Raw genomic sequence first — 17,794 nt, 5'->3', positions numbered from 1 at the left:
TGAACTAGAAGTTGTTATTCTTATAAGGCTAGTTAAGCTCTGGATCTTCTTTTCTAACTCATGCATTCCTATCCAACTCCAAAGCCTTATGCTGTCATTTGACAGCATTTTGCTTCTATCCCTTATGATGCTCTGTGCTACCAAAAAACAATTCAGAAACTTCAAGTAACTTAAAGGCAAGATGATATTTATATCTAAAAACCATAAACTGCCTCTATATAATTATGTATTTGTTGGAAGGCCATCCTGTACACATAGCTATTATTTATAAGCTGTACAAATTGATGTAACATTTTACATTATTATTCAAAAATTTTATTAGGTACCTCATATTCTAACAAACTGTTAGAAAAAAATTATTGAAAAAAAATTATTAGGTGATTTTTTTCATGCTGAACTTTTTGCTTACTCTTCAAGCACTAATTTTAGGAGAGACTGCTGTTCAACAACACTCAGTGTCATGACCGGTACAGAAATTATATCCTTTGAGTTCACTTTTTTTTTTTTAAAAGAAGATTTTGGGGGTAGGAGTTTAGTAATTTATTTATTTATTTTTGCTGTGTTGGGTCGTCGTTTCTGTGTGAGGGCTTTCTCTAGTTGTGGCATGTGGGGGCCAGTCTTCCCTGTGTTGCGCGGGCCTCTCACTGTCGCGGCTTCTCTTGTTGCGGAGCACAGGCTCCAGACGCGCAGGCTCAGTAGTTGTGGCTCATGGGCCTAGTTGCTCCGCAGCATGTGGGATCCTCCCAGACCAGGGCTCGAACCCGTGTCCCCTGCATTAGCAGGCATATTCTCAACCACTGTGCCACCAGGGAAGCCCTGAGTTCACCTTTTAAGGTGAAAATGTTTCTTTCTGAAAAGACTAGAAGCAAGTGTAGGCTCACCACTAGAGAGGACCCAGCATAAACAAGTACTGCGTGTCTTATTTCTTGTAGGGTGGATGATAAACCCTTTCATCTCTGAGATTATGTGTACTCAGCAATGAGCTCATTATGTAAAACAAACTTGATAGCATGTGTTGGCAGAAACTGAAAACCAAGAAGAAAAGCAGTTACCTTTATACCTAAAAATTCCAAATGCATGTGGTTGTAGGATCTTTCTCTATTTTTTTATATTAGAGAATTCTTATCCTTCCTGATGAAAAAAAAAATAACACGAGAAATACTCTCAAAGTATACTCTCAAGTATACTTTCAAAAGTCAAGTATTTGAAAAGTCAGAAAACAGGATCAGAAAGAGTGTTAAATGTTTCATTAGGCTACATGAGTATTCTCCTAAAATTTATTTTTTAAGGTACTGGTCACTCAAAAGAATGCTTAAAGTAAAACTAGACGTAATAGATCCCCACCCCAATTGACCAGAGTCTCAATTTAACCATAACAGTCTGACAGTGACATATTTTCAGAGAAAGGGGTAGATGATAAGAACAGGATGTCAATTTAAGTATTTTGTGAAAAAAATCCCTAAATGTCAGGTGTTTCCTTGAGGTCAGTACACACTGTTTATTCTCCTACTGCTATACTTCTAGGGATTGAAACTTGGTATCAAGAATGGTAATCCTGAATCCTTACAAAATACTTTATCAGGAAAAAAGAGAGAGAGAGAGATTTAGTCATCTTTACTGTAATGAAGTATGCTATAACATCTTGAAATCATTTTTTTATTGAAGTATAGTTGATTTACAATGTTGTGTTAGTTCTGCTGTACAGCAAAGTGATTCAGTTATATGTATATATAGTCTTTTACATATTCTTTTCCATTATGGTTTATCACAGGATATTGAATATAGTTCCCTGTAGGACGTTGTTGTTTATATATTATCTATATATAATAGCTTGCATCTGCTAACCCCAAGCTCCCAATCCATCCCTCTTCCACCCCACTTCCGGGTTGGCAACCATGAGTCTGTTCTCTGTGTCTGTGAGTCTGTTTCTGTTTCCTAGATAGGTTCATTTAAGTCATATTTTATATTCCAAATATTAGTGATATCATATGGTATTTGTCTTTCTCTTTCTGGCTTACTTAGTATGATAATCTCCAGGTCTAATCATGTTCCTGCAAATTACATTATTTCATTCCTTTTAATGGCTGAGTAATATTCCGTTTGTGTGTGTGTGTGTGTGTGTGTGTGTGTGTGTGTGTGTGTGTGTGTACACACACATATCTTCTTTATCCATTCATCTGTCAATGGACATTTAGGTTGTTTCCATGTCTTGGCTATTGTAAACAGTGCTGCTATGGACATAGGGGTGCATGTAACTCTCTGAATTGTAGTTTTGTTCAGATATATGCCCAGGAGTGGGATTGCTGGATCACATGGCAACTGTGTTTTAGTTTTTTGAGGAGCCTCCATACTGTTTTCCATAATGACTTCACCAACTTACATTCCCACCAACAGTGTAGGAGGGTTCCCTTTTCTCCACACCCTCTCTAGCATTTGTTATTTGTAGACTTTTTAATTATGGCCATTCTGACCAGTGTGAGGTGGTACCTCATTGTAATTCTGACTTGCATTTCTCTAATAATTAGTGATGCTGAGCATCTTTTCATGGGCCTATTGGCCATCTGTGTATCTTCTTTGGAGAAATGTCTATTTAGGTCTAATGTACATTTTTTGATTGGGTTATTTTTTTGTGTTATTGAGTTGTATAAGCTGTTTGTATATTTTGGAAATTAAGCCAAATTTTGTGGTTTCCGTTGATTTACAAAAGCTTATAAGTTTGACTAGGTCCCATTTATTTTTGCTTTTATTTCTATTGCCTTGGGAGACTGACCTAAGAACACATTGGTACAATTTATGTCAGAGAATGTTTTGCCTATGTTCTCTTCTAAGTTTTATGGTGTCATGTCTTATATTTAAGTCTTTAAGCCATTTTGAGTTTATTTTTGTGTGTGGTGTGAGGGTGTGTTCTCACCTCAATGATTTACATGTGGCTATCCAGCTTTCCCAACACAACTTGCTGAAGAGACTTTTTCTCATTGTACATTCTTGACTCTTTTGTCGAAGTCCACAGGTGTGTGGGTTTATTTCTGGGCTCTCTATTCTATTCCATTGATCCATATGTCTGTTTTTATGCCAATAACATGCTGTTTTGATTACTGTAGCTTTGTAGTATTGTCTGAAGTCTGGGAGGGTTATGCCTCCTGCTTTGTCTTTTTTCCTCAGGATTGCTTTGGCAATTCTGGGTCTTTTACGGTTCCATACAAATTTTAGAATTATTTGTTCTAGTTCTGTGAAAAAATGTCATGGGTAATTTGATAGGGATTGCATTAAATCTGTAGATTGCTTTGGGTAGTATGGCCATTTTAACAATATTCTTCCAATCCAAGAGCATGGGATATTTTTCCATTTCTTTAAATCATCTTCAACTTCCTTTATTAATGTTTTATAGTTCTCAGTGCATAAATCTTTCACCTCCTTGGTCAGGTTTATTGAAGTTATTTTTAATACAAGCATTGGTTAAAAAGCATTTTTTTTAGATTAACCAAAATTTATTCTGGGAAAAAAATCAACGAGAGCATCCTTCATTCCCCCAATTGAGAGGATCTCTCATTAACAGCCTTCTTTTTTTTTGGGGGGGGGTGGCGGGGCAAGGGTGGTGGGTGGGGGAGGGGTGGTGTTGGTGGTCTGGGGCTTCCCACAGGAAGAGTTAACAAATGGTTTCTACATTCGAGATTAAAGTCCTCCTCTTCTGGAGCCAAGGCAGGTAAAAGAAGCCTACCACTGTGATCCATTATATTTTCCATGAGATCCAAAATTATTCAATAAGCAACAACAGTGTACTTTGTTTCATTATGAAGCTACTATTAATTACTTGTTATTGACAATCTCAAGCTGATAAATCAAAACAGTACAAGGATATTTACTAAAACCAGGGCCATGGGATACAGAGTACTTTTGTGGTTTAAAACAAAACAAAGCAAAACAAAACAGCAAAACACCTACACCCGTGAAGCAAGTACAAAAGTCCAAATCTCACAAGTGTATCTAGTCTCTGACAGAAGATACGTTGAATGACATCGTGGGTCTGGCTTTTTCCTGCTGTGTAACCAACCCTGGCATAGTCCCCAGAGCACAAGATTCAAAAGGCACTAATTCTCCTTGTGCAGTGTTTCAGGACCGCAGCAGCTTCTGACAGGAGCACAGGGGTGGTGCCCACAGCCCACGGAATGAGGCAATCCAGGCTCTCTTGGACCTGATGCTGCATCTGCAAAATGGGAAGAAGGGGGTGTGATGTTTCTCCATTTCACCCCCCATCCAGTGTTTTTAATTGCATATCCCTAACATGTAAAAATGATTGAGCACATCCCCCCAACATAGGTAGATGTATTTATTTACAAATTGTATACATACGTTACTATACTAATAAATGATGCACATAATAAAACTTATACAAATAGAATTTTTTAATAAAAATACGTAAACCAAATTTCTCCTATTTTCCGGCTGTATCTCAATGGGTTGTTTTCAGCAATCCCTGGAGTGCACACACCCACCCTCCTCCCACTGTGTGCACCGCTGGCCTGGATGGGACAAGTACAGGCTGGTCTGTCCTTTCTTTCAAAACTACGAGTTCCCCGATTAGCAACTATCTTGATGGCTTTAATTGTTAAGAACAATAGGAAGCAACATTTGAAAAAATTACCACACTTATTTATTCAGGAACAACATTTCTAGAGACTGTGTGCCATGGTGAAAAAGAATTTCCCTGGTATCTAAGCTATTGGTCACATTGTGAAACATTCTGCTCAAAACAGAGTTAAAGCCAGTTTGAGGGCAGCCAGTAAAACACATTCAGGGCTATACAAGATTTTAATACAAGTTTAGTAAAAAGAATCTACTGGATACAGATGGGACTAAGGTGTGGAAATCCTCAGTTTTTACTTTAAAAGTAATTTTTGGCTAATTATATATTATAGTGAGTTTAAAATGTATGTATTTTGGGTTATATCAGATCATAACTTTTCCATAGCATATTCATTCGGATATTTCACAAAATATAAACAGTAAAAAAGCAGATTTATATATATATGTAGTCATAAAATAACATTTATATTATTTAAATGTTTAAGTCAAATAATAAGGCATAAATATTTTTAAACTTTGAGTGTTTTATTCATAAACCAAACAATATTGTTTTTTTCCTGGCCCTGCTGCAGTTCCACCTTCTGTAGTCGTAGCCATGTTTCAAAGTTCCCCTCTAATTTTATTTCTTTATCAAGTACTTTGAAATCACTCCTCACTATAGTCAGAACTAGTCACTTCCCTCTAGTCCACATGTTGCATATTGTGGTGCTTTTCATCATCAGCCTGAATAATATCAGCTATTTTGCTCAAGATCATAGTTTGTAAATGACAGATCTAAGAAGAGCTCAAGTCTATGTGACTGCAGAGGCCAAACCCCTCTGCATACAGCATCTTATGAAGTACAGCGACTATACTGGGATCCTCAAAGGCCTGGCATGGTAGTATTGCAGCATCTGACCATCTAACCACTAATGTATCATTAACCATCTACTGTGAATTGGGAAGAGTCAAAGAAGAACAAAAATTTTAGACATAGGTTGTAAAATGAGCCCATTCTCTCAAGTAATGAATTTATTTTCTTTTCAGTATCTCCCCATCTAAATTGTATTCCCTTGTTTCCTAATCTTTTCCTTTAGAATAGTACATTACTGTAATCCACTGATTTTCTCCCCATATTCCTTTCCACATTCTTTCCCTTAAAAAACTAAGAAGGGTGTCCCTGGTGGCACAGTGGTTAAGAAACTGCCTGCCAATGCAGGGGACACGGGTTTGATCTCTGGTCTGGGAAGATCCCATGCTGCAGAGCAACTAAGCCCGTGCGCTGCAACTACTGAGCCTGTGCTCTAGAGCCCGTGAGCCACAACTACTGAGCCCATGTGCCACAACTATTGAAGCCCACGCGCCCTAGAGCCTGTGCTCTGCAACAAGAGAAACCACCGCAATGAGAAGCCCGTGCACCGCAACGAAGAGTAGCCCCTGCGTACCGCAACTAGAGAAAGCCCGTGCAGAGCAACGAAGACCCAATGCAGGCAAAAGAAAAAACTAACACAAGTATATTTAAGGAACCATATGAGTTTTAAGTGCCAATGCAATGATTTATTAAATTATACATTAATACATATAATTTGAATATATATATTCAAAGTTTTTTTTTTTTTTTGCATTTATCATTTCAAATTACCAAACATTTGTGATTCCTCATTTTGTACAAGGTCCTATGCTAGAAGTTGCAATACCATGCCAGGCCTTTGGGGACCCAAATCTAGTCATTATATTTCATAAGTACTAGATATTAGTACTTGAACATATCTTTTGGGGGGATATAATTCAACCCACAACAGTTCCCAACAGAAATGTGAGTTTAAGAGATGTTGAGTTTACTTATTTACATGATTATTTTTATTATTATCATTTTTCCCTACTGACTGTAATGTGTATTATATATTTTGACCCCTCTCTGGCAGGGGCTGACAAATTACAGCCTACACGTGAATTCCACCCAACCACTTGTTTTGATAGACTCATCAGCTGAAAATAGATTTTTAAATGATTTTAAACAAATCAAAAGAAGAATATTTTATAACATGTGAAATGAATATAAAATCCCAAGATAGGTGCCCACAAATACTGTTCTATTGGAACACAGTCACTCATTTATTTGTGTATTTTCTATGGCTGCTTTTGTTCTGCCATGACAGAGTTAATGCAAGAGACTGCAGGCCCACAAAGCCTAAAATATTTACTGCGTCTTTACAGAAAAGGTTTGCCAATCTCTGATTGACAGTGATGAAGAAGAAAAGGGGAGGAATATAAAGTGATGAATATGAATGCATAGAGAATTCTCCAGTGAGTTCATGAATTCATATTTAAGACTCTTGGAAAAATGTGAAAAGAAATATGAGGGAAAGGTTCATAAGGAGAAGGAGAGGAAGAAATAATTTGGAGAAGTAGCAGGAAGTGTATGGAAATGTCAGTGAGGCTAAAAGCTCAGAAGATTCTGAAGCTTGTGGCAACTATAAACAGCAAGAAAAATGACTCTTGTTTATAAGTTAAGGAAACAAGAATGGTGTATAAGGCTACCACCTGGGGTGAATGGCACAATGCTACTAAGAGAGAAAATTCAGCTCATTACTCAACTCTCTAACTCTACTACCTCCCTAAGGAAGTTTCTATCTTTTATATGAAGATTTATCATCATCTGAGAAGAACAAAATTAATAGTAATAAGAAGAAATGGAGATTAACAGAGTAAAATAGTGAAAAATACCCATCTACTCTAGTTTACCTCGGGCTTGGGTGAACAATATCTCCAGATTCCAAAAAGATATCATCATCTCAATCTACCAAAAAGCTATTGGTAATCTTCAGGAATTTGGAGAGAACTGAAAAATGTGCTTAAAATGTAGAGTTAGATTAAAAGTCTCATTAAAAAAAAAAAAAGAGCTGCAAACTATGGGACTGAGAGTTTGCTATGACTCCCAGTAAAACTGTACAATAAATTGTTGAGTCTTTAAGAACTGAGGAAGGAAACTTGCGATCAGGAGGAGAATAGGTTTATTAAGAAAATCATACCAGATAAAACCTCATATCAGTTTTAGATAGCATTATAATATATAACTTGATTTTAGAAAATCCTTTGATAGGTTCTCTCAAAATATCCTTTGTAGAAGATTTAGAAGGGATGATGTTTGCAGATTAGGAAGTATCATCAGTGCAGTTATGTGGATTTGTAATTAAAGTACTTGATTAACGATACTCTCCAAAGTGCTGACTAATGAATTAATGCCAAGCTATGGAGAATTCTCCAGGAGTATGTTACTATTTCTCTCTCTCTCTCTCTCTCTCTCTCTCTCTCTCTCTCTCTCTCTCTCTCTCACACACACACACACACACACACAAATGATTCGGTTAAGGATATTGCTGCACGATACCTAAAGTTGCAGAAACTCAGTAGCAGCAAGGGGTACCTAGCATGTCTCATGGTAAAATCAAGATCCAAATAAGATCTTCAGAACCTGACGCAAATCCTACAATTAGATCCCAAACAAAACTAAGCAAAACATGAACAAACAAAACCAAAAGCAAACAAGCAAAACAAAATTGTGGTTCTCAATGCCAGTTGCACATTAGAATTAGAGATTATTATTTAATTGGTCTTGGGTGCACCCTGAGCATCAATAATTTTCAGAGGCATTCCAGTTGATTCTAAGTTCAGCCAGAGCTAAGACTCACTTGGAATACACTAACTATGAAAGATGAGGAGGGCGTGGTAAGTGGTATAACCACAGTCCAGTGCAAGTATGGAAATCTCTAGAGGATTCTGTGGACCGTAAAATCAATGAAGCAATCAATGGCGAGATGCGGCAACTTAAAAAGCTAAAATGGGGCTTCCCTGGTGGCGCAGGGGTTGAGAGTCCGCCTGCCGATGCAGGGGACACGGGTTCGTGCCCCGGTCCGGGAGGATCCCACATGCCGCGGAGCGGCTGGGCCCGTGAGCCATGCCGCTGAGCCTGTGCGTCCGGGGCCAGTGCTCCGTAACGGGAGAGGCCACAGCAGTGAGAGGCCCGCGTACCGCAAAAAAAAAAAAAAAAAAAAAAGCTAAAATGACGTAAGTTATAAATATTGAACAGAATTAGGAAATCATAAAAGTAGCACCCACTTGTCAGGCAATTACTCTTGTATCAGGCACAGTAAAAAGGACTTTTAGTGCATTATACAGTCATCCCCAATTTACAGTGGAGAAAACTGAAGTTTAATAAGGTTAACTAACTTGCCTAAATCACCCAGCTAGCATCTAGTGTGGCTAGAGTTTACTGAATTACTATATAGTAATGAATTGACGGCCTGAAGAGACTAATTGCACTGGGAATTTATTAGAAAGGGAAAACCTAAGTGACATTTTAAGGAAGAATTGGTATTAAAGTGAATATAGATAATGAATATAGAATGTAGATAAATACAAAATTCAAATATTTCCCAAGATTTTCAGTCTAGGAGATTTGTAGGACCTATGAAAAGAAATGTGGTGGTAGGCAAGAGGGCTCATTTTTTTGTAGAAAAATAATTTTGGTTTTTAATAATAGGTATTATTTATAAAGTATGTGTGCCAAGCATTTTACATTCATCTCATTGAAACCTCGTACAATCCTAGGTTCTATTAGCATTATTCTATTTTAGAGAAGTTTTCCAGATGGAATAAGTGGTATAGCCAGGATGTGAACCTAGGTCTTTGTGAGTTAGAGCCTGCACTCTGAATCACCTGGCTATACAGTATCACACAGTGAGTGTAAGGTGACTTTGTAATATCTAAGCAGAAAAATGCCAGAACAGTTGGAAATATGGGAGTAGAACACAGGCAAAATGATTGGATTATATGTTCAGGTAACTAATAGTTTATAAATATATCTACTAAGTCCTTTTATTTATTTATTTACTTACTTATTTAATTGAAGTATAGCTGATTTATAATGTTTATAACATTTATAATGTTAATTTCTGCTGTACAGCAAAGTGATTCAGTTATACATATATATACATTCTTTTTTGTATTCTTTTGCATTATGGTTTATCACAGGGCATTGAATACAGTTCCCTGTGCTATACAGTAGGACCTTGTTGTTTACCCATTCTATGTATAATAGCTTACGTCTACTAACCCCAGCCTCCCAATCCATCCCTCCCCCACCCCCCTCCCCCTTGGCAACCACAAGCCTGTTCTCTATGTCTATGAGTCTGTTTCTGTTTCATAAAGGTTCATTTGTGTCATATTTTAGATTCCACATACAAGTGATATCATATGGTGTTTGTCTTTCTCTTTCTGACTTAATGTGGTGGTAGGCAAACTTCACTTAGTATGATAATCTCTAGGTCCACTCATTTTGCTGAAAATGGCATTATTTCATTTTTTATGGCTGAGTAGTATTCCACTGCATATATGCACCACATCTTCTTTATTCATTCATCTGTTGATGGACACTTAAGTTGTTGCCATGTCTTGCCTATTGTGAATAGTGCTGCTATGAACACAGGGGTGCATGTATACCAACACTTGGTATGATCACCCTTTTTGATTTTAACTATTCTGATGTAGTAGTGTCTCATGCAGCTTTAAATTATCTTTCCCTGATACTAGTGATATTGAGTGCCTTTTCATTTGTCATCCTGTAGCTTCTTCTGTGAAGTGTCTGGTCAAATCTTGCTCATTTTTAAGCAGGGATTTCTGTCTTCTTATTACGGAGTTATATAAGTTCTGAATAAAAGTCCTTTGTCAAATATATGTTCTACAAATATATTTTTCCTGTGTTAAGCCTTGGTTGTACTGTTAAAAGAAATAGTTTGCCCCTATCAATAAACATTTTCTTCTAAACCAATTCTAGGCTGCAACATATCTTAAGCGTTAATAACTACATCCATTATAACAAAACTCTCACATTTAGAAATTGATGGAAAAATATTATTGCATTCTCCATGAAGTAAAAAGAGTTTACCTGATCATATAGAAAATTCTGTATTTTCCAAAATGATATAAATAGAGCAAAAACACATTTTACATAATTGGCAACTTTTTTCTAGAATGTGATATTTTTACCACTTTATCTAATAGTATAAATAATAATGATGGACTTATTTCATTGTATAAATATTCATTGCTGAGGGAATCTCAGTACCACTTCATTAAATTTCTTTTCACTAAAGTTAGTATTTTTCCCCCACCTCATTTTTTTTCAATTTTTTCCAATCCCTGATCCTGTGGGCTAATAATTTCTCTTTAATTAGTCTTTCACACCTTTTTTTCCCCCAAATCAAAACTTTCACTTGGTGGTAAGCAGAATATCTTTTTAAGCAGTGCTTCAAGTCATCAGCAAACATCTGTATTTAAAGCAAAATGCAGCATTTGCTGAATTCTAGCCTTTTCTTCTGCCTCCTTCTGCCAAAACTGATAACCAGCTTTACATATGTAAAGTTATATTTTTAGTTGCTTGGAAATCCTGGACAGTGCTTTTATAAATTCATATTGGAAAATGTTACGATTTTAAAATGCCAGATGATGGTTAATACTACTATAAAAGTCAAAAGTGAGAATGAAATGGAAGATATTCTAAATGAAGCAACTTTGTGACTTAGTCTTTGTAATTTTCACTAATATGATGCAAATGTATTTCTAACTCTAAAAAAATAATTCCTTCATAGAGTAACAATTAAATTTGATTTAGAGTGCCACTAAAAATTAACCAAGAGCTTCTAGCAGTTGTTTAGAAGAGAGTAAATCATAGAAAAACTCTAGTTGCTGGGCTGTTTTCAATCAAATGGAAATCTTCTTAAGATTAGTGTTATATAGCATTTACTTCCTTTTGCATCTAAGTTGAATTCAGTGTTGACAAATGGTCTGTAACAGGAAGCATTTTGTGTCTGTTTATTTGTGTGCAAAGCTGTCTACACTGAAATGCAAATCAGAGCTGCCCTTTTCCTCTCTCGTTAACATATCAGCTTTGACATTCAACAAAGAACTATGTTTCAGAAACTAATAACTAGTTGAATAAATAGCTCTATTTTCTTTATTTCCTTTAACTCAATTTATAGCAAATGTATGAAGTAAGCACAGTCCACATTTACTTGGCATAAGGTTGTGCTAAAATGAATGTCAAATAAACTTATTTTCTACCAAGACTCTCCTCCTCCACACCACCCATTCATCATTCAGTTTAGAAAAAAAAAAATATTACCAATGGAACAGTGATTTCCAAATTACGTTTTATGGTACTCTCATCCCTTGAGATGGTAATAGGTAGGACCTTAAAAAATCCTACACTTGAATATGTCAGGTAGCTGCACACTTGTATTAGTCAGCTTGGGCTGCCATAACAAAATACCATAGAGTTCTCTTCCTGGCTTTCAGATGGTTGCCTTCTTTCTGTGTCTTCATATGGCAGAGGGAAGCGGGGGTTGGGGGGGGACACTCAAACCGAACTTACTTTGGAGGGAGTTATCTACTTTGCCCGCTGGAGACTCATGCATCCTTGCCACACTAAATGGAGGGAGTTGGTAGTACGACGGTAACAAGTCATTTCTAAATGGGGTGATTGGCACCTCCCTTGGTGTGTGTCTTTAAAAGTAGGAGGGAGTGCAGCTGCTACAGTTCAGTACCCCTCTCTATCCTCCATTTCTCTTCTTCCCTCCTCAAATGGGCACAAATCAGTAGGTGGCCAGCCAAGGGATGAATAATCTGAAGTTTTGAGGGTACCAACGTGAAATATTTTTTTGTTGTTTTGTTTTCCAATTACTGCTTTCTAACACACTCCGTCAAATATTTTCCTTCACCCAGAATAACATCTTGGGCAAACCTCAAAGCTTTCCAGGTCCTTCTCTTCCTATAGGGATTCTCATTTCCTCTGAGTGGTGGGGTTTTTTGTTTGTTTTGGTTTTTTTTTTTTTTTTTTTTTTTTGAGTGGGAAGGGAAGGAAAGACCCAGCACTGAGCACTCTGCCAACTAATGACCAAATTTCTCTTAGAATCCTCTCTTCCCATGGTGGTCCTGATATAGACAGGAGGGTGTGCTTGGCACAGTGTAGACAATAAATGAGAAACAAGTTAAACTACTGGTTGATATTTGAAGAACCTCCCAACAGCTTGAAAGACTCTATTTTTATTTTTTTTACTTTTATCAAATTTCTTATCTCAGTTTTGCATTATAACCACTAAACAGAAAGAAAATCTTAGAGGATAACCTTATCTAGACTTATTTCCTTTTGCACTTAACATTAATTTAGCATTTACAGATCCTTAAAGGAAAACATTTTCCCACTGTTTAGCAACAAGCTATATTCAGTGATACACAAATCAAATTTCTAAGTGGTCAAGAATACAAAATAAAATTAAGTACTATTGAGTGCCTATTACGAACTTGGCAAGGGCTAAGTACTTGAAAGAAGCAGAAGTGATTTCAAGTTGGTATAAGCTCTTAAGGAACTTACACTGCAGTTGGAGGCTAGCATATAAACACTATGATTGGTCAAGATCTTAGAAAGTGAGATAGGGGAGGTGAGAGGCATTCCAGGTAGGGAGAGGCATTCCAGTACAGAGGTTTGGAGTATGGGCTCTGAAGCAACACTGCCTGGGTTTTCATCCTGACTGCTCTTTATTGCTGATCTTTGGCAAGTTACATAACCAGTCTGTGCCCCTCATACTTAAAAAGCAGATTAAATTAGTTAATGCAACACCTCACCTATAAGTAAGTGCTTATTATTATGATGACCGTAATGATGTACAAAAACTTGGAGCTGGGTCTTTGAGGTACTCAAAAAAATTGACCCGAGCAATTCCTATACTGTATTAGAATAGTGGGAGAAAGATCAGAAAGGGTTAGGGACAGATGAAGGAGGTCACTGATTGCAACTGATTGCAAATATTTGGACTTTATTTAGTAGCAGAAACCTGCTGAACTTTTAAAACTGGTGAGTAGCCCTATAAAAAGAATGTTTTGGGAAACTCTAAACTGGCTATGTAGGATGGTTTGGGATAGGGACAAGACTGAGAATGTAGTAATAATAACAATAGCCAACTTTTATTAGATGTGTTCCATGACCTTTGTAAGTATGCAAAAAAATTAGTTATAAATATTATTATTATGTTCTGGACAATGTGCTGAGCACTTTATATGGGATATCTGTTACGGACTGTCATTCCCGCCCCCCCATTCATATATTGAAGCCCTAAACTCCAGTATGACACTATTTGGAGATAGGGCCTTTAAAGAGGTAATTAAGGTTACATGAGGACACAATAAAGGCTAAAAGAGGTTAAAAAGGTGGGGTCCTAATCCAGTATGATTGGTGTCCTTATAAGAAGAGAAAGAGATAGCAGGCTGTGGGTGCATAGAGAAAAGGCTTTGTGAGAACAAAGGAAAAGGTGGCTGTCTGCAAGCCAAGGCCTCAGGGGAAACCCACCTTGCTAGCTCACTGACCCTGGACCACCAGCCTCAAGTGAGAAAATAAATTTCTGTTGTTTAAGCCACCCAATCCGTGGTATTTTGTTATGGCAAACCTGGCGGACTAAGACAATAGCTAATTTGACTCTTAAAACAGCTCTATGGGGAAATACTCTGATGATCATTGTGTTACCCATGAAGAAAGAGAGGTTCAGAGAGCTTAAAATGAATTGCCTACGACAGCTAATAAGTGGCAGTAAACAGAATTTATATTTAAGCTAACTACAAATATTATAGTTCAGTTGGAAATTGATAAATGAAAGATTTGTACATACAAAAGGAAAAAACATGACTTGGTTCTCATTAGATTCAGGCTAAAAAAAAGGGTTATCACTAGATGATTGAGATTTTAGGCCTTGGGGTTCACACAAGATAAATGACTGGCTTGTTTGTGTGTGATGTGTCTGGGGTGTGTGTGTGTGTATAGTTTATATTAAATACTGTGAAAAGGTTGTTCAGAGCAGAATGGAATTGTGGCTGAAGCACTCATGGAACCTAATAATAGCTAACTTGGGTAAAGTACAGGATACATGTGGGTAAACGAGTAATGAGGGGAAATTTAAATATGAATTATTAGGTCAGAAAGTGTTTCATCTACTTTGTTATTGCCTATAACTATGCCTGTCTTTTCTAAGACACTAAATAACATTTGGTGAATACAGGAAAGAACAAAGAAATGTTGAGATTTAATACCTGGAGAAAGGAGCTATTTAAATTCTTTTTTCCCCCAACTAGAGCAATAACAGATTTAGACTGAATTTTCCTCGTCTCTTAACTGGGCTTTCTCTCTCTCTCTCTCTCTTTTTAAATTTTATTTTTAGGAAGGCCAGCTCCAATTCGAATGAAGGAGATAAAAACATGGATACTGAAACACATGATTCGGTATCTCCGATTGCTGTCTGTGTATGTTTTAGGGAACAATAAAATAGCTGCAGGATTATTAATTCCACAAATGCTGAATACAGAGAGTAATCATTTAGCTATTCCAGATAAAAGGAATAAGCCCTGAATACAATCATCGGTCATCGGCCCTTGGTCTTACTATGGTCCTTATTGCTTTAGGGGGCTGGCTCTTCAATGCACGTTGGGAGTGCCCAGAAGAGGCTCAGCTGCCTTCAGAGGATGAGGCGACCATCACTCTCATGGATTAGTGCTAGGAAGCCGCTACTAGGCCTCTGCCAAGAACATCAACTCATCCGCAATGCGCCTGCCCAGACCGCAGCAGCCTAGCTCTGCACACACCCCACAACAGCCAAAAACAACTGTAAGAGAAAATTCGAATCTGCTGCAGAAATCTAATCCACCGTACTCCGAAGGATTTACTCAACACAGCTGCCTCGCCAGACTACAAATCCCAGCATTCAGGCCTCCCATGGAGCCAATGAGGAAGCTACAAGTTCCTTCAGCCAATCATATCTTGACCCAGTGTAACGTGCGGACTGAATTCTGGGATTTGTGGTTTTCACGTGGCAACTTGCACCATCGTGGTTAAGGCAATGCAGGCCACGCGACCGATTCAGAACGAAAGCTCCTTCTAATAACTCTTCTGTTCGCCCCGAGTCTAACCAGTTAATTAACTTTACTCCTAGGCCTTATGCACCTTAAAAATCGTAATCTTTTTCTCTTACTGTCGTACAGGAAAAACAAGTTATTTTCGGATGAAGGTATCCTCCTCCCAGTGGCCCCCAATCCTTTAACCGCCGCTTTCACGTCTCGCGAGAACAGCCCCTTTTGGCCGTTGTCATGCCTCCTGAAGGGCGGGTCACGCGAAGATTGACACAGGCTTCAGCCAACAGGATTGTCATTTACCTAGCGTCTCAGCAGCGTGCGTGGGGAGACTTCCTTGAACCCTGACCTCAGCTTTCCGTAGCGTCCCGCGTCTGCCGCGCCCTCCCCCGGAGCGAAGGAGGCGGGTTTTGGCCTCTTGCCTTAGGGAGCGAGTGCGGAGGGAGTGGGAGTGGGACTGCCCCGAGTGGAAGTGGCTGCCTCTCCGGAGAGAGCCTGCTGTACTCCTCGCTGCTCATGAACTCGTTTTCCGGCGAGCAGCGCCGTCGTTAGGCCGGCACCGTAGCCTCTGCTTCCCCCGGGACAGGCCCACGCCTCGCCGGGGAGGGGGCAGCCCGTCCAGGCGCCTCCCTTGTCAGCGTCTGCGTCGCGCTGCGACCCTGGAAGCGGGAGCCGCGGCGGCGAGCGAGAGGAGGAGCCCCAGCGGCGGCGGCGGCGGGCAGCAGCACGAGCAGCGCCGGCGGGCGGGATCGAGGCCGGCAACATGGCGAGCGCCTCGTACCACATTTCCAATTTGCTGGAAAAAATGACATCCAGCGACAAGGACTTCAGGTGAGGCCGAAATCCGACCCTCAGCTCCCCTCGGGGTCCCCCATCCGCGGCCCTGGCCCTCACACAGGCCTTGCCCCACCCCTTTGGCCTTAACTGGTTGCTCGGCTTTGCGGAGGTCTCCAGGCCACCCTCCGCTCCCCGATCTGGCAGGTCCCTTTCCTCGCCCACCTTCTAACCCCCTTCCCCCATTCTTTCCTCTAGGCCGTTGCCCGTCTCTGGTCCTAGGCCTCTTCTGCGTCCCCCACCGCATGTTCTGCCCTCCCAGGACGTGACTTTCGCGTCCCAGGTAGCGTGAAGGAGCGAGATCACGCACCATTGTGAGCAAGGGAGTCGCTCTACGCTTGGAGACCCGGAGGCCAGGCCTACCCGCCGGCCTGCCCGAGGCGCTAGGCCGCCCTGCTCCCGGGGCCAGAGCTGCTGCTGCTGCCCACTCGGGGTCCCAGCTGCCGCCTCCTTTTTCGCAGATGTGAGCGGGCCTAGGTGCATTCAGCTCGAACGATTTGCTTTCTTTTCCAGCCCTTCGGGGATTGGGCTATAAACTTTCTTTGGATTATCCCTTTCGTCAAGGTGGGAAGAAGGTGGAGGGGGAGCCAGGAGGGTGGAAACTTGACTCGTAGGGTTTTCCCGCCAGCATTTCTTGTCATTTTCCCTCGTCAGGCAAAAACCCAAGCAGGATCTCGGGGTTTCAGTCTCATTTCTTTATATCCAAAATTACTGCCAGAAAGGTGAATTACTAAACCTGAAACAAAAAGGTGCAACAAGCAAATGGGTCTTATTGAAAGGAGTTTTCTAATATGGGGATGGTGAATGTGAAGGTTTGTTACAAAGTTCCGTTCCAGGAGACTTGTACGGTTGGTTCCAAACCTTGGTCACATGCATATTGAAGAATTGTTATATTTTCACGGGTAATCTTGGTTTCTCTCCTTCTTTTTGCACTACAGTAATTGTTACATTCTTTCCTTCCCGCCTTCTGTCCCATCACAAAATCAATCAACTCCCGATCTAATTAGCTTTTTATAGCTTGGATACTTGTTTTGTTCTCTAGTGGTTTTATTTTCTGTGCATTTTAACGGGAAGAAAAAAATAGTCTTCAATTTAAATTGTGGCTGACGGGCTTATTTGTTTTTTTTGTATGAACGGTACGTTTTAACACCTGAAAACACGCGCAAACCTTATGTACTGGGGAAATATTTTTTGATTTGTGAAAGGAGAACCAAGAAAAATGTAATAATCTGTTCCTAATTAGATTAATATGCTGGCATATTAAAATAGCCAATGAAATACATTTTGGTTCTGTGACTTCATAGCCAGAAATGATTCTCAAAAAGTTTTGCTATCTAGGGAGTTTTTAAGTATTGTATTCAAAAGTTTTAAAATTAGTTTGCTAATAATAAAGGTTCGAGTGTTCGTTTTTGGAAGAGACGTGTTTATCTTGGGCATTAATATTTTT

General features: G+C 39.2%; 1 protein-coding gene and 1 long non-coding RNA gene across 4 annotated transcripts in view; one reads left to right on the top strand and one right to left on the bottom strand.

Moving 5' to 3' along the window:
- Positions 1-3,843: 3,843 nt before the first annotated feature.
- On the bottom strand, positions 3,844-15,722 carry LOC116760915. 2 transcript variants are annotated; one of them, XR_004351887.1, is made up of 2 exons: positions 15,636-15,722; positions 3,844-4,204 (listed from the first exon to the last, which is right to left on the bottom strand). It is a non-coding gene; the product is annotated as an uncharacterized LOC116760915 (long non-coding RNA). The 2 variants fall into 2 exon arrangements; XR_004351886.1 differs by having other exon boundaries at positions 15,608-15,710.
- A 137-nt stretch (positions 15,723-15,859) lies between these two features.
- CAND1 (cullin associated and neddylation dissociated 1) overlaps positions 15,860-17,794 on the top strand; it is a 62,247-nt gene continuing 60,312 nt past the window's right edge. The window contains exon 1 of one of the 2 annotated variants that reach the window (XM_032645127.1): positions 15,860-16,344. In XM_032645127.1, the coding sequence (XP_032501018.1) occupies positions 16,277-16,344 (68 nt within the window). In that variant the 5' untranslated portion in view covers positions 15,860-16,276. The remainder of the gene's footprint in view (positions 16,345-17,794) is intronic. The other variant, XM_032645126.1, reaches the window with a different exon arrangement.

Source organism: Phocoena sinus, chromosome 10 (assembly GCF_008692025.1).
Source record: "Phocoena sinus isolate mPhoSin1 chromosome 10, mPhoSin1.pri, whole genome shotgun sequence".
NCBI lineage: Eukaryota > Metazoa > Chordata > Mammalia > Artiodactyla > Phocoenidae > Phocoena > Phocoena sinus.
This window is presented reverse-complemented; position numbering and strand designations above follow the sequence as displayed.